This window comes from Eptatretus burgeri, chromosome 9, assembly GCF_056783735.1.
Source record: "Eptatretus burgeri isolate ZD-2024b chromosome 9, Ebu_testis_v1, whole genome shotgun sequence".
NCBI lineage: Eukaryota > Metazoa > Chordata > Myxini > Myxiniformes > Myxinidae > Eptatretus > Eptatretus burgeri.
Window position 1 is genome coordinate 21,757,336 of NC_140969.1, and position 23,582 is coordinate 21,780,917.

General features: G+C 43.0%; 1 protein-coding gene across 1 annotated transcript in view; it reads left to right on the forward strand.

Annotated features, from left to right (window-relative positions):
- LOC147019683 (sodium-coupled neutral amino acid symporter 2-like) overlaps positions 1-23,292 on the forward strand; it is a 170,531-nt gene extending 147,239 nt beyond the window's left edge. The window contains exons 14-18 of the mRNA XM_085894324.1: positions 3,635-3,735; positions 8,636-8,760; positions 8,941-9,085; positions 9,218-9,315; positions 20,509-23,292. Coding sequence (XP_085750450.1) covers positions 3,635-3,735; positions 8,636-8,760; positions 8,941-9,085; positions 9,218-9,315; positions 20,509-20,595 — 556 coding nt within the window. The 3' untranslated portion in view covers positions 20,596-23,292. The remainder of the gene's footprint in view (positions 1-3,634; positions 3,736-8,635; positions 8,761-8,940; positions 9,086-9,217; positions 9,316-20,508) is intronic.
- Positions 23,293-23,582: the final 290 nt, after the last annotated feature.

Genomic DNA, 23,582 nt, shown 5'->3' on the forward strand with positions numbered 1-23,582 from the left:
ATACTGATACTGCTGACATGGACATCGACTCAAAAAGGACTCGAAAACACTGTTGGGTTCCCCTTTTATGAACACCATTTTTATATACCAATTCCCAAAACCGCTGGGAACACGTCTTTATATGGCAGTTGTAAGCTAGAAGCACGTTAATTTATTTTTTTTTGTCGACCGGAAGACGTCATTGGAATACGTCTACATACGTCGATGTGTGTTGGGATTACGTAAAGAATTGGTTCAAAGCACATCAAACATAAGTTAGAAATAAGTTTCGCGTAAAAAAGACATTACCGCGACGTGTTTCGACTTATGAGTAGCTTATAAGTAGCCTTTGTGGACGTGTGTAAGCGTCCACATATCGTGTGTAAAACTTATCCCCATCGCATGCGGAACGTGTGTCATATGCCGAGTACGTCGTAAAACTTTGAACATGTTTAAAATTTCTTGACTTACTCTACTTACTACGACATATGATAGCGTACTTTAGCGTTCTACTCACGTATACCAAACTTACTCATACCGTATTTGACGTGCCCCCAACGTTTTAGACACATTTTTCTTAGGTCGGCATACGCTGGCAAGATCGCCAAGGTGTGACCGCGATGTTGTCACTTCCATTTCTACGGCAGTTATGATTCGAATCGTTGTGCGTCAGCCTTTTAATAGGCTACGTCACGACATCGTCGGCGATGCGTGCAACGCGCTATGCCTAAGTTAGACTATCGTTGGACATCGGTTGTGTAGGCCGACAACAGGTTCAGCATTCGTTGGTATAAGTTATCTATAATACAACAAAACGTTCTGTGTCCGTTACCAATGCGTTATACATAAGACCAAGTCGCTATGAATACGTCCGAATCTTTAAAAAAAAACATCAAAAGTTCAACGTAAGCCAGCGTTTTACATACATTTTAATACGTTGCCATCGCTGGCTAAAACGTCAAGGTGTGACCGGGCCTTTAGGTATGCATATCCTCATTTGTGATTTTTTTTTTTGTTTGTTTTTTTTTTGTGGTGGGGAGGGGGGAGTTGTCCAATACCAGTGCAATGATGTGTTGTAGCCACATCATGGCCCATCCTTCTGGGTGAAATCAAATGTCAGCTCTGCATGTACAAATCATCTCATCAGCACAAACAGCTGAATGTTAATATGGTGTTGCAGCATTTGTTGTACCATTCAAAAGCACAAACGAAATTGATGAACTACTCTCGTTGCAGTGGAAAAGCATCACAAGGCTGAAACTTATTGTGGCAAAGGTTCAATATATCTACCTCAATAATTTTCTCAATCTCTATAATTATAGCAAATGTGGGGGGTTTTTTTTCTCTCATTTATAATGTTTTAAGGCTGACAGGATAGTCAAGAGGCATGCACACTCACCACTCAGCTGTTTACCCTGGGTTCAAATCTTGGCCCAGCTATAAACTGTCAACCTTGAGAGACATCAATGCATGTACTATACTTCGGATGGATGTTAAACCAGGCGTCCCGTCTGCCAGAATTAGTTTGTAGACATTTAAATTACCACATCCTTCATGAAGAGTAGATGAACTATCCCCAGCATCCTCCTCTCTTCTTTCCCTTCCCCTCTCTGCTTCCCCAGCATTCCGCACCACTCTTCCTTCTCTGGCAGCTTCTTCCTTTAAATTCCCACGTCCTTCGTGAAGAGTCGGTGAACTATCCCGAGCACCCTCCTCTTTTTAACCTCCGCCATCGAAGATGGACGGAGGTTACTGTTTTCACCCTCTGTTTGTTTGTTTGTGAACAGTATTACGGAAAAACTCCTGGAAGGATTTCGACGAAACTTGGTGGGGGGATTAGGTATCGTCCAAGGATCATGCCATTAGATTCTGGACTTGGTCCAAAGTCCAATATGGCCGCTATGGCGGCCATTTTGAAAAAAATATTTGAATTTTTGTTTTTTGCATTTCTCCATGTTTTAAGTGATTTCCAACCCCCCCCCCCCCAAAAAAAAAATTGTTAGAGAGAAAAACAAACATAATTTCAATGTATTTTTTTGGCATTTCTACATGCGCGTCGATCTAGTTTAGTTTATTCAATCGTGGTTCAGTCGAGTCTGATCCGTTTTGACCTATGAATAGGATATCAGGTTCACTTAAGTGACCCAGCAGTATTGGCGGCGGAGGTTTTGAACTCCACCGAGTGCTCCCCCTCTAGTCTTTCTCTGCTGTTCCCCAGTGTGGTGACCCCCCCCTCCCCCAGCGTGGTGACCTCCCCCCCCTGCTTCCACAACATGGCGACCCCCTGCTTCCCCAGTGTGGTGCCCCCCTACCCCCTCTGCTTCCCCAGCATGGCGACCCTCCCCTGTTTCTCCAGCGTGGTCCCCCCCCCTGCTTCCCCAACGTGGCAACCCCCTGCTTCCCCAGTGTGGTGCCCCCTCTGCTTCCCCAGCTGGTGACCCCCCCACCTCTGCCTCCCCAGCGTGATGACCCCCCCTGCTTCCCCAGCATTATGGCCCTTCCCCCGCTTCCTCAGCATTCTGCCCTCCCTGCTTCCCCAGTGTGGCACCCCTCCTCCTATGCTTCCCCAGCCCTCCACTCCTGTAATCAGTGTGTAGCTCTTAATGGGATCCGCTAACCTCTCCGTCAAGGCTGTAGTGTTTAATTGCAGTGTCTTGACCCTTGCTTTGTTCCTCATCTTCATCAGTGGTCTTGATTCACTGTAAAATCCTGCTTCCCTTTCCTGATGATTCTACCCTCTGCTGTATAATTTCTCATCATTCAGATAGGCAGGTAGCAACCTCGTCCTTCTCTGCAGACTTTGATAGAATCGGGAGATTGTCCAACACTTGGAATACGTCTTTTAATCCCAACAAACTTCCCTCACCTCTGTGTTTGTTAGTTGTAAGTTGGTTTGTTCCTTTTCTGTTTAATCCCCGCTTTCCCCTTCCTCTTGCTGTGTTGAATCTTGTGTACAGATCATGTTCTTTTCCCCCTCCCCTTTATCTCACCCTCACTTATTTTCTGCTGTTGGTGTTTTCCCCCTTTCCAATTTGTTCCATCCCATTCTGCTCTTGCTCTTCCATGAGTCTCAACCATGTATACAAAAAAAACCTGCCCAAATTCCTACCCTGACTGACTGCTGTGAAGGCAATGGCAAACCACCTAGCATAGATAACTCTTGCCAAGAAACTGCTTTTGCAGCACCAGCCACCTGTAAAGAGTATGTATGGTACATATCTCATCATAAGATTTCTTTATGTACTTGCCTGGTTTCTTTTCCAAAAATAATATTACATTATCCTAGTTAAAACTGATGTTTATTTAGAAGAATCCTCAACAGAACTTATCCATTCATCTTCACATGAAGTCACTGTGTGAAGGAGAACCTTTTCAGTGTTCCAAGTAGTTCATAGACCTTGATGGTGATGATGAAAAACCTTTCTTCAAACATTGTCTTCAATGAAGATGCTAGCCATCTACCAAGCTTGAAAGACACTCGTGTACAGGAGTGGAATGGGTGTAAATATATTGGAATAAGGAAATGGTGAGGTCTTTGAGACATTTGTAATGCTATCTTAACTTTGCATGGGAGGATGTAGTGCATGATAACTTCTCCACCTGATGCTGATGCACATCACACTTTTTATTTTTCCTTGAATCCCACCCTGCACAGTGCTTCAAAGAAGAGGATGTTGCATGTCTCATACGTGTCCATGTTTACCATGTTCATCATGTACATCCTCACTGCAATCTTTGGTTATCTGACCTTTAATGGTGAGTTTCAAACTTGATTGTAATGTTTCAACATATGTCGTGTGGATTGCCACCACCCAAAAGTGCTCCTTCACTTCATTGGGATGGCTTAAGAGCTAAGTATGCATACCTCTAAGCCATCCTGTCAGATTATGTATTGTTACGGTTATGGGGGTAGATGGAGGAATTTCATAGCAAAGTTAGGATTGCATACTGTAGCATGGCCCGTGGACGAGCAGGAGACATCTCAATGTAATTTAAGGAGGGAAAACTGTCAGCTTAAGTTGAACGTGTTGCCGAACAGGGGGTGGTGCTGTATTTAGCTCGCCTGTTCGAAGAACAGAGAGCTATAGCGATACCCCCGGTGTGAGCGTCAGCGTGAGCGTGAAAATGTTAAATTTTTTTTGTATTACGGAAAAACTCCTCGACGGATTTCGACGAAACTTGGTGGGGGGGGGTTAGGTATGGTCCAAGGATCATGCCATTAGATTTTGGACTTGCCCCCCCCCCAAAAAAATTGTTCGAGAAAATTTTTTTTTTTGCATTTCTACATGTTTTAAGTGATTTCCAACCCCCACCACCCCAAAAAAAAAAGTTAGAGAAAAAAATATTTTTTTTGCATTTCTACATTTTAAGTGATTTCCAACCCCCACCCCAAAGAAAAAGTTAGAGAAAAAAAAATTTTTTTTGCATTTCTACATGTTTTGTGATTTCCAACCCCCACCCCCCAAAAAAAAAATTTAGAGAAAAATATTTTTTTTTGCATTTCTACATGTTTTGTGATTTCCAACCCCCACCCCCCCCCCAAAAAAAATTTAGATAAAAAAATTTTTTTTTGCATTTCTACATGTTTTAAGTGATTTCCAAACCCCACCCCCCAAAAAATTTAGACAAAAAAAACATTTTGCAACTTTTTTTTCAACAAAATTTCGATTTCTTTTTTTTGCATTTCTACATGTTTTAAGTGATTTCCAACCCCCCCCCCCCCCACCAAAAAAAAATGGAGAAAAGAACTATAACTCTGTCAGCACTGTTGACATCATATTTAATGAATAAGATATAAGGTTCACTTGAGTGACCCAGCAGTATTGGCGGCAGAGGTTTTGCAGTCTCTCGAGTGCTCCCCCTCTAGTTTCCTTTCCAATGTTTTTATCTACCACACTTTTTTATACGCCATATATATATATATATATATATATATATATATATATATATATATATATATATATATATATATATATATATATATATATATATATATACGTATTATGTGATACCGGTCGTCCGTCTGTCTGTCTGTCTGTCTGTCCGTCCGTTCCTGTCCGCACTCTAACTCCCAAAGTTTTCAAATTTCATATTTGGTACATAGGTACAGACTGTGGAGACGGTGTGTAGCGACATACGTTCGTCATCTAAAGTGATTGCCATGGCAACCAGGATGTTGTTTTCCATGTAGTAGCACAATTCTGTATATACCTTCTTGTTAGGGCGTATATTGTGCTCATTTGCGCTCTTGTTACTGATTACAATATACAAATACATATATTGCTTTATAATTATACTTCACTGCAATGCTTTATAAAAAAATATTAATTATTAGACTCGTCTTTTAAAAACGATAAATGTATAAACAGGCGAGCATTGGGTGGCTTTGACACCAACTCTGGTAATTAGGTCGGGATTAAGGCCAATTTCCCTTAGTATGTAATTTCCCCCTGTGACCTTTTTCTACTTTTTTTTTTTTGCATTCACAAGCCAGCAATAAAAGAATTATGTTCTTATAACAATAACAACAACAATCATAACAGAGCCACACGTCTAAGCAGGCAGAAAGCCCCGTCTCCAAGGGTGACTGCTGGCAAAACCACACCCCCCGAGTGGATGATTAATGGGCGTGATGTCAGAGAGCCGAGAGAAGGAGAGTGAGGTTGGTAGGGGGAGAACGGGGAGGACAGTTGTCGAAGAGTGGAGGAACGTGGCTGAGACAGAGGATCTCGGGGTTTTTTGCTGTCCTTTCGGCACAACGAAATGGCTGCGGGATTCTCGTGTTCGTGCTGGGCAAGACGCTAGCCATTCCTATTCGGCTGAGCCATGAAGTTGTACGATTTTGAGAAAGAGAGGAAGAGTAGTGCGCTTCTTGGTGAACTCGGCATTATCCCGTTGTGTATTCAAGGAGAAAGGTGGGTGATCGTTGTGAGCGAACCTGGTGCGAGAGAGGAACATTCGTTCATGAGAAGAAGCCGCACGGCGGTTGATGATCCCTGGCGTTGAATTCCACCTCACGTACATTTCCCACCCAGAGAGCAGCTCGACACCATTTTGGGCGCATCTTCCCACGCAGGATGATGCCGCTCGACCCCCAAAGTTCAATAAAGACTGTCTCTGGACAATGCCAAGTGCCAGAATACAGAGAGGATTTTCTTTTGTTATATTTTCCCCTTGTCTGTATTAATATAAAGTCCATGTGTAGATGCACCTTGACTTTAGGCTTTAATTTACCTCGCGTTTAACTATTACATTTTAAATTACTACCATTGTAAATATTTGATCGATTTTCATTAAACCCCTGTGTTTATTACAAGATGCTTGTGTTGTCTATTTTTCGTGGGTTCGAGATAAACCTCTTGTGTTGTGATTCCGTCACAAACGTGCATTTACCGCCCATTTCCCTTTTCTTCCCCCACGCGCCATAATCTCCCAGAAATTTGGCTGTTCACCTCTTAGGAAAACCGCTCGGCGATCCGGCCTGGTCGGTGTTAACCTCCCGTCCATGCTGTTCACCTCTCAGGAAAACCGCTCGGCGATCTTGCCTGGTCGGTGTTAACCTCCCGTCCACGACAATTGTGTCAGGGGAATGAACATAACCGCCGAGGGCCGCGACAAAAAAAAATGTATATAATTACATACACGTTCACAAAGAGCTCGGTGCTGAGGTACTTATAATCCAAAAGGATGTTCAAGTTGTGGTCGAGGCACTACATTACATTGTGCTGATTATCCCCAACTTGGGTGAAATATGTTCACAGCTCTACTCTTATCTGTCTATGGCATAATTAATCCACCCCCCCCCCAAAAATCAAGGGGTTTGCACACCAATTTGTATCGGTTGTCCTTTGTAGTCCAAGATGGCTCTTCACAGGAAACATGCAAACGACCTATTGTTTGTTTATCGTGCAGAAGCTGCTGTCCAGATGACAACCGCACTCTTAAAAGTGCAAGCAGTTTAACTTGGTGTCGAGGAATCTCAAAGAAAACTAGACTACTTGCTGCCCCAAATCCAGGCAGGAATTTGTAATTTATTGAAGGTGCCGGCGATAACTCGCGTACTCTTCACGAACGTCACCCTGGGATCTTTAAGGTCCACCAATGACCACTGCTGGCAGACAGGTCCTTCATCTTGATGTCCTTCGAAGCATGGTGGAAACAATGCATCATCCTGCATGCAAAATACGATAGGATGGCAGTTTATAGGTGTGTCAAGATTCCAACCCATGCTCAATAGCTCATTGGTGAATGAACATAACTCCAAAGCTATCCTGCCAGTCCCTATTCATTCTGCAGTTTTGAAAAAAAAGTCCTTTTTAGATATTGCCCTGCATTGAAATGTAGAGATAAATTATAATGGTTTTGAAAACTGCCTTCTGCAAAGATAATCATCTTCATAATCTAGGAAGTAAAGTGAAAGAGATATGGGAGAAGGCATCTGTTTCCATCAACTTATTCTGAGAGTCTGCTTCTGTGTCCATCTTGTCCACCCTGTGTGTGTCCTCCCCCACCTCTTTCCTCCCCACTTCCCTTATTTGTTGAAGTCTCCAAAGCTAGCTTTGGAGCTGGCCTCCAAAGCCAGTCACCGATTGGGCATCCTCCGTCGTGCAAAGTCCTTCCTCGGTCCACCTGGGCTCCTGAGCTCCTGACCACATACAAAGCTTTCATCCGCAGCCTGATGGAGTACTGCTCTCCCCTCTGGGCTGGTGCTTCCACCTCCCACCTTTCTCAGCTTCAAGCTCTGGAAACCAAGGCAATTATGATCATTGGTATCTCCTGTGGTGAAGCTGAGTCTTTAGGACTCTCACTCTCTCACCGCAGGCAGGTTGGTGGTCTTTCTGTCTTCTTCCGTCTCTTCTCTGACCTCACCCTGCCCCCCCCCACTCTGTCTGCTATCTGCCCCCCCCCCTCATTTTTCCACAGCGTGCTCAAGCTCTGCCAGCAAGCCCCTTCTGGTAAAAAATAAGTTACCAAAATGAAGAATCACTGCTCACCTTCACTCTTTCATTCCTCTTTTTTTTCTTCCACCTTTGGAACAAATTCCCACACTCTCTTCAATTCCACTCTTCCCTCCAGGTCTTCAAAACAGCTGCTCACCACCATCTCTTATCTTCCCCCATCCATAACCACGATCTTTTATACCCCCATTAATCCACCCCAAACCCACTTCCTTCAAATTTCTTGCTTTGCTTCCTGAAAGGCCTTGTCATGGCCATCTTGTTTACCCAATGTACCCTTTCCCATCCCTCTCCTTTCTACATATCTCCTCATGTCTATTCCCCACCGTTTTCTGCTTCCCTCTCCCATCCCTCCTGTCTCCTGCTCAGTTTGTTATACGTTCTGTGTGTTCGCGCTTATACGAGCCTTGACATCGTATTTTTTTTTAAAGTCTCCCTCTATTTTATCCTTCAACCCTACTGTTGGTGTTTCCCCCCCCCCTCTTTCTCCATTGTTCTGTTGTGTCATGATCCGTTCAGTGTTCACTCTTCCATGATCATTGACCCTGCATACAAAAAATCTTCGATTTTAAGGTTTCGTTCTACTCCACTTTGAAGGACATAAGGCCATTGTTACTCGAATTGAGATTTGCCCACATTTAGTAATCAGACCCTCTTTAATGTGACATTTTATTCCCCAACTTGATTGTGTTGAACAGCCGGTGTGGAAGATGAAATGCTGCACACATACTTACTGGTGCGGGGCTTTGATACTGCAATTGTGCTTGTACGAATTGCGGTGATAATTGCTGTGACCCTCACAGTCCCTGTCGTGCTCTTCCCGGTGAGTCGCGCCGTTGTCCTTTGGTTCCAATCACCGCTTCTTCACCACCACCACCACCACCCTCATCCCTTTAATTTTGTTGTTCGCATTGTTCATTCCAGTTAAATTTGTATTTGAGCAACTGCAGCATTTAAAAAAATGTAATGACGTCTGTTGTTTTCCTTCCCTCATAATTCCCAGATGCGCTCCTCATTGGAGGAAATATTCCTGCCTAATCGAGAGTTCCACTGGTTTCGTCATATATTTATTGCAGTGCTGCTTATTGGCTTTGACGTTCTCCTCGTCATCTTTGTTCCAAGAATAAAGGACATCTTCGGCCCTGTCGGTCTGTTCTGCAAGTTCCCCACTCTTGTAGTTCTAGCTTCTGTATTTAATATGCTGTTGGCAATGTCCATATATTATTGAAATGAAGGATAGATCATGAGGTGTTTATATTTCTCCTTGATGGTGTTTTCAGGTGCGACTGCTGGCTCTCTACTCATCTTTATCTTACCATCGGCATTCTTCCTCAGGCTGGTGCCAAAACAAAAGCATTGTAAACTATTCAGAATAGGAGTGAGTAACCCACCAATGTACTTTATTCCTCTTACCACCTCATTTGCTGCTCTGTATTTCTAAAACAAATACACACACACACACACACACACGTGACCAAATACTTGTCGGATGATCCATTTATTTCTGCTCTGCTGTTTAAAAGCAAAATTCATTAAGCGAGTCATCTGTTGCCCACAAATTGACCACGTGGTCATTGCTGCACGTAATTCAAGATGGATGCCTTATCACTTAAAACCAGCATTCAGATCTTTGACCTTATGGTAATCAACTTGATTTTTGGTTATATATATATACACACACACACACACACACACATTTCCTCCATTAAGTAGGACAGTCACCACTCAATTGCGCATATCTGCATTGATTTTCTATTGGCTCGCACAATAAAAAGAAAAATTTGGGACATTTTACACGTCGATCTTATGAAAAAACTGTTTTTCCCCATTGGGCATGGTGTTTTTTATTTTTTCCATTTCGTGTGTGTGTGTGTGTGTGTGTGTGTGTGTGTGTGTGTGTGTGTGTGTGTGTGTGTGTGTGTGTGTGTGTGTGTGTGTGTGTGTGTGTGTGTGTGTGTGTGACGAACCCAGGCGACGTAAAAAGACTCAAGATGCTCACCACGCGCATTCTTCCGGCCTTATTCCTGGTCCATAACCTACAGACACGCGGTGATGATTAATCGTAATAACCGATGAAGAGCGGCAACATTACTTGATCTTCTTCAAAGAAGAGTGCTGCTGCCATTAGTGACCCAACTGAATCTTTTAAATTTTCAACTATTTGTGAAATTGTATTATTAAAAGTGGAAAATTCCATGTCCATCCTTTGCATTCGTGGTAGTCCTGTGCATATAAATGCCTCTCATTGAATGCAGATCGACTGTGTGGTAACTGCACTGGACTGAACAGTCATGGATTTGTCCATTGTTTATTAGCATTTTGTACCATTATTTCATGATTTTATTGCTCACTCGGCGACCCGTGAACCCGTTGGGTTCCCGTTGTTACAGCGGTTGATAAAAAAAAATTTCAAGAAAAAAAGAAAAAGGAGATTAGCTCGAGCAAACTATACCACTGAGGTAGTTTGCATTGATCAAATTCTCCCAAAGAGTATTTGACTGAATCGGGAATTGATTTTTTAATAATTTTTTCTTTACCCGATTTGAACGAAACTTGATACTGCACACCGCAGGAGAATAGTGAGTAAGGTGGCCGTAAAATGTTTGTGCTATCGTGTACCGTTTTGGCTGTATTTCAGGAACATACATACATGAGAGTTTTAGTAATATACTAGACCACCCATGAACCCGTTAGGTTTCCGTTGTGACAGCGGTTGATGGACAAAAAAAGAAAGAATTTTTATATAATTTCGTGGTCAAACTTTAACTTGAAGAAAATTTGAGCATTTACCTCAGGAGTCATCGTTCAACAAATCACGCGTCGAAACACAATTTTATTTATTAACGAACACGGAAGTATTCTATCAAAATGGCTGTTTATTTTATGCTTAAAAATAAATCGTTCTTTGTCTATACTAAATGTTTGAGATTTTTGTTATTGTCATTTAAAGAAAAAAAAGAGATAGCTCCTGCGAACGAGACCGCTGAGGTTGTTTGCATTGAACAAATTCTCCCGAAGAGTACTTGACTGAATCAGGAATTGATTTTTTTTAGAATTTCTTTTCGTTCCCCGATTTGAACAAAACTTGATACTGCACACGACAGGAGAATGGTGAGCAAGGTGGGCCTAAATTTGTTTGCCCGATTGTTTACCGTTTTCGCTGTATTTCGGTAACATGCATGCATACATGCATACAAGATGAGAGTTGTAGTAATATATAGATAGATAGTGCAACTATTTTGTGTATGTATAATATATATATATATATATATATATATATATATATATATATATATATATATATATATATATATATATATATATATATATATATATATATGATGTGTGTGTGTGTGTGTGTGTGTGTATATATATATATATACATATATATATTTTTAACATATATATATATATACATATATATATATATATATATATATATATTTAAAAATATATATATGTATATATATATATATATATATACATATATATTTTTTTATTGTTACGGTCCGATGCGTCGGCCGCGAACCGACCGCTCTGACGAAGCCGCAAGTCGAGTCAGCCCGACCGATCACCCGGAATATAGTTCGCCGCTCGGATAACTCTGCGGCTGACGGGTCCTTGTGCAAGAACCGAAATACGCCAATGGGCAGACCACGTGGGGTAGGGTCGATTGCCAATGTTCAATTTACTTAAATACCCACGTGATCCAACTACCGGGATATTCCACCCTCGACGGAACTCGTATGGAACAAGCCGCCTAAGCTAGCCTGTCCCATGCGCGATTCCAAGCGGCTTATTCGCCGAGAACCGTCAGTCCGAATGTCCCCCTTTTACGGCAAACCAACGGCTTTCTAACTCCCAACACACGAAATGCTCAGTGAATGAAAGAATCGACGCGACGAGCTGAAAACATTTAACAATTGGGGTATTTATTAATAATAATGGGGAACTAGGGAAGCACGTAAGAGCAGAACTATACCGACTTTACGAAATGCAATGCAATCATTTACAGCACACAAAGCACTTAACAGTTTCCTACTTATTAGACGGGCCCACGGACACACGTACGCACACACACACACCCAAGAAATGGTGGCTGATGCCTTTAATAACAGACTCCAGCTCGGAGGGACAGATGAGCTGAAACCCAGAACCGATCTCGAACCTCTCTACCTCGTGTGGTCTTCAAGCTGTTCGGACCCGGGCACCAGCGAGAGTGAGCTGGATCCAATCGCCGTGAGCTGCGATCCTTCCCGAGCTCCAGCGAATCCTCTCGCGCTTCCGAACACGTGCTGGTGAGACGAGGCGCCGATCCTTCCCGTCGATGCGTCGCCATCTCGAAGAACCACCTCCAAGATGAGGCAGATGAGTTGCACCAAGCCGGGAGCCAAGCGGAGAACAAAGAGCTCCACGAACCAAGAAGAGCCAGTCGAGCAACCAGCTCAACTCTCTTCCGATGAACAAAGCCTCTCACAACACGAACCAAGAACTCCGAGCCGAGCAACCAACTCAACTCTCTCCCAATGAACAAAGCCTCTCTCTTCGACGAACCAAGCCAGAGCCCAAAAAGCGAACCGAGCCAGGCAGAACCCAAAGGTCTACTGAAAAGCCAAGCCGAAGCAAAAAGCTCTCCAAAAAGTCTCCAAAGCAGAAAGCTTACTAAAAGCCAAGCCAAAGCAGAAAGCCTTCAAAAAGCCTCCTCCCGAACCCAAGCCAAGCCAAAGCAGAAGCCAAAGCTCCACTGAAAGCCAGCCCGAACAAAGCAGAGTATCCTTTTTTATTCCTATCCGCCCCCTCCCCCGCTCCCGGCGTGACTCGTGCCCTCGTGATCCATCCCCCGCTCAATCACGGGTGGGAGGGAGTTGATGTCATGAATCACGGGACGGGAGGGCTCTTCTTCCTCTTCGCAGAAGAGGGGGGGAGCATCTCCATTGTGTTATGATCGCTCCCTTTACTATTAAATTGAATCGCCGCACACTTAATCGATTTCTGCCCATTAAACAATGGAAGGTGAGCTATCTCGGGAACAAGCACTTATTGACATAACTGACTAAAGGAACCCGAATGTTGTGTGCAATCGAATTCCCAAATTCATAACACTACCCCCTCCCCTTTTTACAGACTCGTCCCGAGTCGTCAAATTTCCATGTGACCAGCATGTGCAAGTTTTCCCCTCGTACGTTTTACCTTCGCATCCCTGAGTGAGACATGTCTTTTTACGTGTCCCAAAAATAAATAACCTAATGCGCTGCATAACTAACTAAACAAACTCTCACAGACTCATTCGGACAACTTAACTAACATTGCCGGCGCTAAAACAAACATGCAGGTGGGGTTCAACTCATCAACAATTTTCATTCAACTTATCCATTACATTACCATGGCCCAGGACCTGTGATCTGTGAAAGGTAAAAGTCATTGCAAAGTCATTAGTGCAGGGGAATGGATGGAGATGGTAGCAAAAACAAATGAACATGATGGATGCACAGGCTGCCTGCAGGGCAGTCCTTGCAAAACTGGATGATCCTGGCGCACATGGTGATGAATGACACGGGAAAACGCAAACAAGGGCTGGCAGGGGTCATGGGGTCATGGCAGAGGCAGGCAAACTAGGCATGGCAAGGCAAGCCCATGCAGAACAGGCGGCTGTAGCACAACAGGCCGGCAGGTGAAGCTGGCTGGCCTCTGGTGTGGTTCCAACAGGTCTGGAGGGAGTGCGGTGGTGCCGGCCGTTCTGAAGGCGGGCTCGGACCGAGCCTACTGTCTCCCCCCACTTAATCGCCTTTGCCTGTCTCTGTGCATACCCACTCCCTTAATTTGCCACACAACTCAACAAAATTTAGTTAGCCCCTCTTTATTTTTATTATTTTTAAACTCTGCCATCGAAGATGGACGGAGGTTACTGTTTTCACCCCTGTCTGTTTGTTACTTGACGAAATCTACGATTTTGTCAAGTATGTTGGTTGGTTCAGTTTGTTTGTTTGTGTGTACGTCTCGCTCTTCAGGTCGCATTTCGAGTCGGAATGTCATGGAACTTCACCAATGGACTTATTGGCCACCAGAATAGAACCCTATAACTTTTGGCATGTCAAGGTCAAAGGTCAAGGTCAGGAAAACTTCCTGAAAATCACGAAAATCCGTATCTTTTAGCATGGGCCGATTTTCAAAAATTCATGTCTCCGCCAAATCTTCACGGATTCCTTTCAAATTTGAAACACGGAAGTAGGAGGGGAGTATCTTTGACTGGATGAATTTCGTGAAGTCCTGGCCCTATGTTTGTTTGTTTGTTTGTGAACAGTATTACGGAAAAACTCCTGGACGGATTTCGACGAAACTTGGTGGGGGGATTAGGTGTGGTCCAAGGATCATGCCATTAGATCTTGGACCTGGTCCAAAGTTCAATATGGCTGCTATGGCGGCCATTTTGAAAAAATATTTCAATTTTTGTTTTTGCATTTATACATGTTTTAAGTGATTTCCAACCCCCCCCAAAAAAATTGTTAGAGAAAAAAAAAATTTGCAACTTTTTTTCAAAAAAATTTCGATTTTATTTGAAAAATATTTGAATTTTTTTTTTTGCATTTCTACATGTTTTAAGTGATTTCCAAACCCCCCCCCCCAAAAAAAAAATTTGTTAGAAAAAAAAAAATTTGCACCTTTTTTTTTCAAAAAAATTTCAATTTTTTGGGGGGGCATTTCTACATGCGCGTCAATCTAGTTGAGTTTATTCAATCGTGGTTCAGTAGAGTAAGATCCGTTTTGACCTACAATGAATAGGATATCAGGTTCACTTAAGTGACCCAGCAGTATTGGCGGCAGAGGTTTTGCACTCCATCAAGTGCTCCCCCTCTAGTTATTTCCCTTTTATAATTGTCTCCCTAACCCCCTTTATCGTCTTTGTCTGGCTAACCTATCCTGTCAACCTAGCCTACTCCCAACCCCTACGTTCCCTCTCTGGAGGGGAATAGGGAGAGATTAGCGTCCTGTCTCGAGGCCCAACGAAGCCTCAGAATGGCCTCCTCAGAGTTCAGCGATCTACCGAGGTGAGTCCAGCGGCCTACAACGAGCGAAGGGATGGATGGTGCGAAGAGGTACATCTCCTATCTACCCTAACATCCATTAACCTGAAACTACCCTGGGGCTTTCCAAAAACGCCTGACTTTTAAACTATCGGTTCAAAAACCATGATTCCCGTCGCCTGTGTTGGTGTCCATTATGTTGGTTGCTCTGACGGAACCGCAAGTCGAGTCGGCTCGACCGATCGCCCGGAATATAGACCGCCGCCCCGATAACTCCGAGGCCGACGGGTCCTTGTGCAAGAACCGAAATACGCCAATGGGCAGACCACGTGGGGTAGGGTCGATTGCTAATGTTCAATTTACCTAAATACCCATGTGATCCAACTACCGGGGTATTCCACCCTCGACGGAACTCGTACGGAAGAATCCGCCTAAGCGAGCCTGCCCCGTGTGTGATTCTGAGCGGCTTATTCGCCGAGAACCGTCGGTCCGAATGTCCCCCTTTTACGGCAAACCAACGGCTTTCTAACTCCCAACACATGAAATGCTCAGTCAATGAAAGAATCGACGCAACGAGCTGAAAACATTTAACAATTGGGGTATTTATTAATAATAATGGGGAACTAGGGAAGCACGTAAGAGCAGAACTATACTGACTATACGAAATGCAAAGCAATTATTCACAGCACACAAAGCACTTAACAGTTTCCTACTTATTAGACGGGCCCACGGACACACGTACGCACACACACACCCAAGAAATGGTGGCTGTTGCCTTTAATAACGGACTCCAGCTCGGAGGGACAGATGAGCTGAAACCCAGAACCTATCTCGAACCTCTCCACCTCGTGTGGTCTTCAAGCTGTTCGGACCCAGGCACCAGCGAGAGTGAGCTGGATCCAATTGCCGTGAGCCGCGATCCTTCCCGAGCTCCAGTGAATCCTCTCTCGCTTCCGAACACGTGCTGGTGAGACGAGGCGCCGATCCTTCCCGTCGATGCGTCGCTATCTCGAAGAACCACCTCCAAGATGAGGCCGATGAGTCGCACCAAGCCAGGAACCAAGTGGAGACCAAAGAGCTCCACGAACCAAGAAGAGCCAGCCGAGCAACCAGCTCAACTCTCTTCCGATGAACAAAGCCTCTCACAACATGAACCAAGAACTCCGAGCCGAGCAACCAGCTCAACTCTCTTCCGATGAACAAAGCCTCTCACAACACGAACCAAGAACTCCGAGCTGAGCAACCAGCTCAACTCTCTCCCGATGAACAAAGCCTCTCTCTTTGACGAACCAAGCCAGAGCCCAAAAAGCAAACCGAGCCAGGCAGAACCCGAAGGTCTGCTGAAAAGCCAAGCCGAAGCAAAAAGCTCTCCAAAAAGCCTCCAAAGCAGAAAGCTTACTTAACGCCAAGCCAAAGCAGAAAGCCTTCAAAAAGCCTCCTCCCTAACCCAAGCCAAAGCAGAAGCCGAAGCTCTACTGAAAGCCAGCCCGAACAAGGCAGAGTATCCTTTTTTTATTCCTATCTGCCCCTCCCCCGCTCCTGGCGTGACTCATGCCCTCGTGATCCATCCCCCACTCAATCACGAGTGGAAGGGAGTTGTTGGCGTCATGAAGCACGGGACGGGAGGGCTCTTCTTCCTCTTTGCAGGAGAGGGGGAGGGGCATCTCTATTGTGTTATGATCGCTCCCTATCTATTAAATTGAATCGCAGCACACTTAATCGATTTCTGCCCATTAAACAATGGAAGGTGAGCTATCTAGGGAACAAGCACTTATCGACATAACTGACTAAAGGAACCTGAATGTTGTGTGCAATCGAATTCCCAAATTCGTAACTATATATATATATATATATATATATATATATATATATATATATATATATATATATATATATATATATATATATATATATATATATATATATATATATATATATATATATATATATATATATATATATATATATATATATATGCAAATCCCAAAGCCTGGTGTTGGCGCAGTGGTTAGGGCAGCGGCTTGGGATCCAAAAGGTCCTGAGTTCAAGCCCCGTTGGGCCACTGAATTAATACACCAGGAGGTTGACTCAGCCTGTCATCCTTCCGAGGTTGGCGAAGTGAGTACCAGTGTACTGGGCCCGGTGTATACCCCGGTTAAAATAAATGTACAATATCCCTGTGTCGTAAGAGGCGACCAGGGTTGCGTCAGGAAGGGCATCCGGCGTAAACCCTGTGCCAAAACATTATGCGGATCATAACGGATGATCCGCTGTGGCGACCCCTGACGGGAGCAGCTGAAAGAAGAAGAAGATACGAGCAAATCCCAACTGTCACATCACTTACAGGGGGTATTAAGGGAGGAGGGAGGGAGAGAGGAGGGGGAGGGAGGGAGGGAGAGAGGAAGGAGGTGGGAGAGCAAGGACGGGAGGGGGGCGAAAACAAGAGTACCCAGCGTTGCTCGTCAATGCCGGGTCACTTCTCCTACTCTCCCCCTTACTCCAGACTCCCACCCCACCCTTTCCCTTCCCTCCTCCCACCTTACTCCTCCCCCCTCCTCTCACCCTCCCTCTCTGAGCTCACACTCCTTCCCCTCCCTCATCCCACCCATGCCTCCTCCTACCCATTCCTAATGACAGGTGGTGGCTTGTGTGTTTTTAAGTCATGAATTGTGAGAAAATGACTTTAAAACCCCGAGTGAGGTGTATTGTGGTAAAAAAGTGATCCTGCAAAGATTTGTGGTGATTAACTTTGGGAGCTCAGAGGATTAGCCACACAAACAAACGAACGTCTCGTTCGCTTTATATAGAATATAACATCGCTCCAAACTTGTAATGAAATGAAAGCAGATCACACAAAAAGGGGAAACTATTTGAAACCAGGCTAGATCACCGAGACTGAGTGTGCATGCCCCTCGGCCATCCTGCCGTGCTGTGGCGATTCATTGCTTTGTAACCAATGAAAGCATTTTCCATTCTCTATTTAACTTGTAGTTCACATGTCCCATTGCTTTACTCATTCTAATCCTCAAACTTATTTTGCCTTCCTAACTCTGGGGATTCCCCACGGAGAACCAAGCTGCGGTCGCCATGCACACTGCTCACGCTGCAGGAGCCTTCGCATCCTTAATTATCAATTGCAGTAGAAAAAGTCAATTGTTATGCTTTGGCAATTTCATGTTTTCTGGTGTAAATATGGGGGAGGATGCACAGCCTTACTTAAAGCTTTCAAGAATCGCTAATTTCTTTAAATTTCCAGATTTCACTCCAGATTTTGACACTTATATAGTGCATGAGATCCAATATTCAAATATAAATGTATTCATCTAACCATCGTATGATCCACGTGAGTAGAAATTCACACACAATTTCTAGACTGGTCCATGAATGGGTGCGCATGGTCTGTGGTTGGCCGGATGGCAATCTCTCCTGACGACTGAGCATGTTCGTCCTGGATGTGTTCAGTTGTCACAAGTCCAATGACACCAAAGTGCTGCTCCATCAAAGCAACACTGATCTTGTCATCATCCCAGGTGGGATGACATTGCTCCTTCAGCCCCTGTGTGTCCATCAACAAGCTGTTCAAGGATGGGCTATGTCCCTGCTGGTCCGACTGGATAATGAGTGGGGAGAAGACCTACACCAAGAGCAGGAGGATGAGAAAGGTTGACCTTCCGATGATCTGCGGCTGGATCGTCAAGGCATGGGAGGAGATACCGTCGGACATCATCAAGCGAGCATTTCTGAAATGCTGCATCTCCAACAACATGGACGGCACAGAGGATGATGACATTTGGGAGGAGGCTACAAATGACAATGACAGTGACGGGGACTTGCTCTACCCTGATTCAGACAAGGAGTTATATGCCATCTTCGACGAAAGCATTGAAGAGGATTTCCTCGGGTTTCGCTGAAAAGCTTCATCAACCCCAAACAGCCCTTTTCAGGGCCACAAATCCACAATAAATATGTATTATACCGGTATGAATCCCTTTTCTTCCCTTTTCCAGGAACAAAAAAAAATCCTCTTTATAATTTAAATAATAAAGAAAAATAAAAACTTCTTGGTATCCTCTCCTCTCTCATCAACTTCTTGAAAATGAGAATAAGACTGTTAGACAAAATGAAGCGGACATGGGAGTAAGCATGTGATACCTCAGTCACTTTGTTCCGTACAAAGTTAATGTACAAACATATTTAGATTTAGATCATAAAATAAAATGATCAATATATTCATTTATTTTGAGGGTAAAAACAGGGGTGTGGTTAATACACGACCACGGTTTATACACCAGAAAATACGGTAATCAAAACACCCAGTGGACCGAAAAGGTTACTCCCGCCCAGAGGGCTCTACTAGTATAAAAATTATCAAGTAAATGTATTGATAACAGAAGCAAGGGTTAAATAAATGCCAGTAAACATCTAAAGTGTTCTACGAATTAATTTCTTTGAAGTAAGAGGGGGATCAATTAACTAAATAATGTCGTGATTATTTATTTTCATTGCTAATGAGCTATACTGGACAGTTAAGCAGGTACGACAAGACCATGTAGAGGTAGCGCACTTACTTTTGAGCCCTCCAACCTGGGTTCGACACCAAACTAAACTTGGATTGGTGTTTAACAGGCAGACAATTGCATTACAAAGTGTGCTGTCTCTCGGATAGACGTTAAACCGGGTGTCCTGTCTGCTTGCATTAGCTTTCGGACATTGAAGACACCATGGTGTTCTCTGTGAAGAGTAAGCTAGTTATCTCTTAACAAATTCCAAAATCCTGCCAACTTCATTTGAACATAAGGCATGGCCATTTGGTTTGTTGAAGAATTGGACCAAAAACTTTCCCGTCCAATCCCACAAGATGGGAATAATCTGGTCAATTGAAGTAGAGACTAAGCAGAAAAGCAGTTCATTGGATGGGTCAGTGAGAGTTATCCTCTTCCTCTCCCCCCTCCTAATGTGTACCATGAAGGAGAATGGAGGAACTAGTTACCACGCACACATGAAGCAAAAAGCAGGGTCAAGCAGTTGGTTCGTGTCTGCCCATTTCTCCATCTACAACCGTCAGTTTATGATAGAGGAAAAACTTAATTAAAATTGATTGTTGTATTTTGAACATGAATCGGAAAACAAACCTGCCATTTAACAGTACTTTGTCTGAATTTGTCCTGATTGCACATGCACAGAGAAGAGGGATATTAATAGTTTTTACTCTGTCTGACAAAATTGAAAACAATTCCAAATGGTAAACTTGCTGTTCTTCAGGACTTCATATAAGTCACATACAATAGGCACGAGAAACTAATGTAACGTGTTATATCGGGTGGTGTAAAAACCACTGCGGAAACCGCGGTACATTCTGCAAAAAAGTTATTTATTTATTATTATTATTATTATTATTATTAGTTAACGAACTTGAAAATCATGATTTTATTTCAATTGAAGTATAAACTTCAACACTGTTTGGGGTAACGTGTTCTCTGAACTCTCTCGTCCCTGTCTGTGTTCCTCTATTTTATTGGCGTTTCAATAACTCATCTTTTTTTTTGCAGGTCATGGGTTTCTTCCTCATCGGATTCATGATTCTCATTTTCAACAATGGCATCATCATCGCGAGCTGGATCAAAGGAGAGAAGTAGTAAGCAGAGCAAGCGAACATTCATGAAGTTAAGAATGCATTTATACTTGAAGACAAACACCCTCATTTGGCGTGCATTCGCTGAAGAAAGCTCAACTTCCATGTGTCCCTTCTCTCTTCGGATTGGAAAAAGCAGCCTTTCAGTCATCCGCGGTACTTCTAATTCCATGGAAGATTATCTTGTTTCGTTTAAAAAATGCATTTCAGCTATTTATGTCCGTTAAATTCCCATGCTTTTACTGACGTTTTGGTAAAACATCAGGAAAGGGCCAAAAAACAATGTTGTGTAAGATGAGAGTAATTGAGCCTTGGATCGGTCGTCATTTAAACTTCGTGTTAAAACAAAAAAATTTTCTTTTTGTTTTAAAATCGCATCCTTTTTATTTTGGTAACATCTGTTTAAGTTTTTTATTTTTATTTTTGCAACATTTGTAATTGCTACATGTATGCTTCCTTGTTTGCATCATCTGTATATGCTCCTTCGCAAATGTATTTCTCTCGTTTTAGTGTTGCAATGTCTATATGCACTATCTTTCTCTCTCTCTCTTTCTCTCTCCTCCGTGTGAAGTGCGCATTAGGTAATGAAGCGCGTCTTAACGCCATTTGTTTGCAGGAAGCTTTTTGCTTTCAACCATTTGGCTTAAGGTTTCAAAGTGGGCCTATTAAGGATGAATGAACTGGAAATTTGGCAGCTTACTATTATTATTATGATTATTATTATTATATTACTATTGTAAAAACAATATTTTGAATACCTTTGCTGATGGATTCATGGGAAACCCATTTTTGTTTTTAGCTTCTAAACCAAGACTGCTGCTAACTGTCATGAATTGACTATCTCTTGAAAATGGTGTTGCCACACTGAGACGTAATCCCAAAAATTTAAGCGCGTGTCTTGACATTCATCTTGCAATACAGTCCTGTTCTTTTGCGGTAGCAATGCAAAGCTTTAGACTTAAAAAAGAGAACGCAGAGCTTTACAACTGCTTCACTGTGACCCAATGCATGAGAGTACTTGGTATTATTTGTGGGATTGCAAAGTGTTCCCACATTTTGACAGATTTGGAGTACAGCGTGCGGATGCAAGTCCATTTGTCGTAGCCCTCGTATGAATGATAAGAACATTGTTGAAAAAACAATTTTAAAACTTAACGCAATAACTCAACCCTTCATATTTGCTTGAATGAAAGTAATAATTTCAGCGTAAGCCCATGTTGTACAAAGCAAGGAAAAAGGATTTCGTTTGTTGTTTTTTTGTGTGTGTGTGTGTGTGTGTGTGTGTGTGTGTGTGTGTGTGTGTGTGTGTGTGTGTGTGTGTGTGTGTGTGTGTGTGTGTGTGTGTGTGTGTGTGTGTGTGTGTGTGTGTGTGCGCGCCGCTAAGTGTGTCCTACAGAATAGTCAATGTAACATACTCCTAAGAGAGTATCAGTGCTGCCGAAGTGGTATCTTGGCATGGGTTATGCCGCGTAGTTTGCTGGTGCCTTTGCAGCAGGCGGGACAGGAATATTTTCGCCCAAGATACCTTTAATGTCCAACGACTGGTGCCGGAAGACGGGTCCTCCAGGTATGGGTCCGTCCAAGGGACTGCACATCCATGAATGCCTCACCCTGCATGCAAAATAACAGGACAACAGTTTATACCTGGGTCGAGATTTGAACCTGGGCTACACAGCTCAGAGGCAAGTGTGTGAACCTCCAAGCTATTCCACCAGCCATTAGACTTTACCAATTTTAATGATGAACATTTGTTTATTTTTAAAGGTGGATTTGAGTGAATAATAATGGTCACATTCCAGCGAAGAGCCGCTTTTATAGACTTGAAAACAGCAAATTATGCTACATCATCCATCTGCTTTGCAACCTTGTAGATCACTGTAGAAAGGTACGATGGCAACACAGCACAGCAAATGAAATGCTACTTTTATTTTTTTTCATTTTCAAAAGTAGAATGGAAGTCGTGATGCTTTAATTGCAGTCACAGAAGATTTTTTTTTTTTGACGCTTCATTTCTCCGCACAATTACAAACGTGTCCTGACTGCAAAGCACACTTTACATTACATGGGTTGAACTTTTGTGTGGATCTTTGCATCACAAATTCGATTTTATCAGCAAACGATTATGTTCGATAAGTGGAACTAATAAAAAGAAGTATTATTTTCTTTTTGAACGCGATGAAGTATTCATTACCACAAGTTTTCAAGTCCTTTAAATCTGTAGTGGAAACTATCATGGAAATCATACTCTTGCCTGTAATCCCGAATGCTTGGTTTGCTTGGAATCCCGAATGCTTGGTTTGAGTGAGAATGTTATTTACATGTTTGAGTTGTGACTGGTACCCTATTTAACTGGGATTTTGGTTTTCTCAAGAAACCGTTGTGCCCCCAAAGGATCCTGGTATTTCAAATTTGAAACTCTCGAGCAGCAAAAATGTGATGGCCGTGCTGTTCCAATTGTCCTTGCCACCCTTAAGTGTACCGGTCAGCACACTTACAACCAATCCATTGAAGTTTTAAATCAACACAAATTGGATATTACCATCTGCACAATGGAATAATTTCTGCAATGTTCAGCCAATAGGAACAAAACGGTATTATAGTTTGGCTAAATATTTGAGTGTCACTAAATGATTGGAAAGTGCTGCTTTTGCTTTTTTGTTGTTATTGAAGGAATTGAAATAAAAGCATAATGTTTCCAAAAGTGTCTAATGTGAGGTGGGGGTGTGCAAGTTGAAGTGGATAACAGAAAGAGTGCTGACTTGGAATTGCAGGTAAATAGGATGACTTTAGGTAATGAAAAATACTGATGTTTCACACAGGGACTAACAAGTACATGTCATTCAATCTGTTTAAATTTGATACATTTAGTTGTTTGGGTTAAGGAGTTCCACAACTAAGGAGGTTAGTGTACCACTCTGGCTTTTAGGATAAAGCATAAATTTTAATCCTTTAATTTTGCCATCTAAAATATGGGCTAGCAGGACGGCCGAG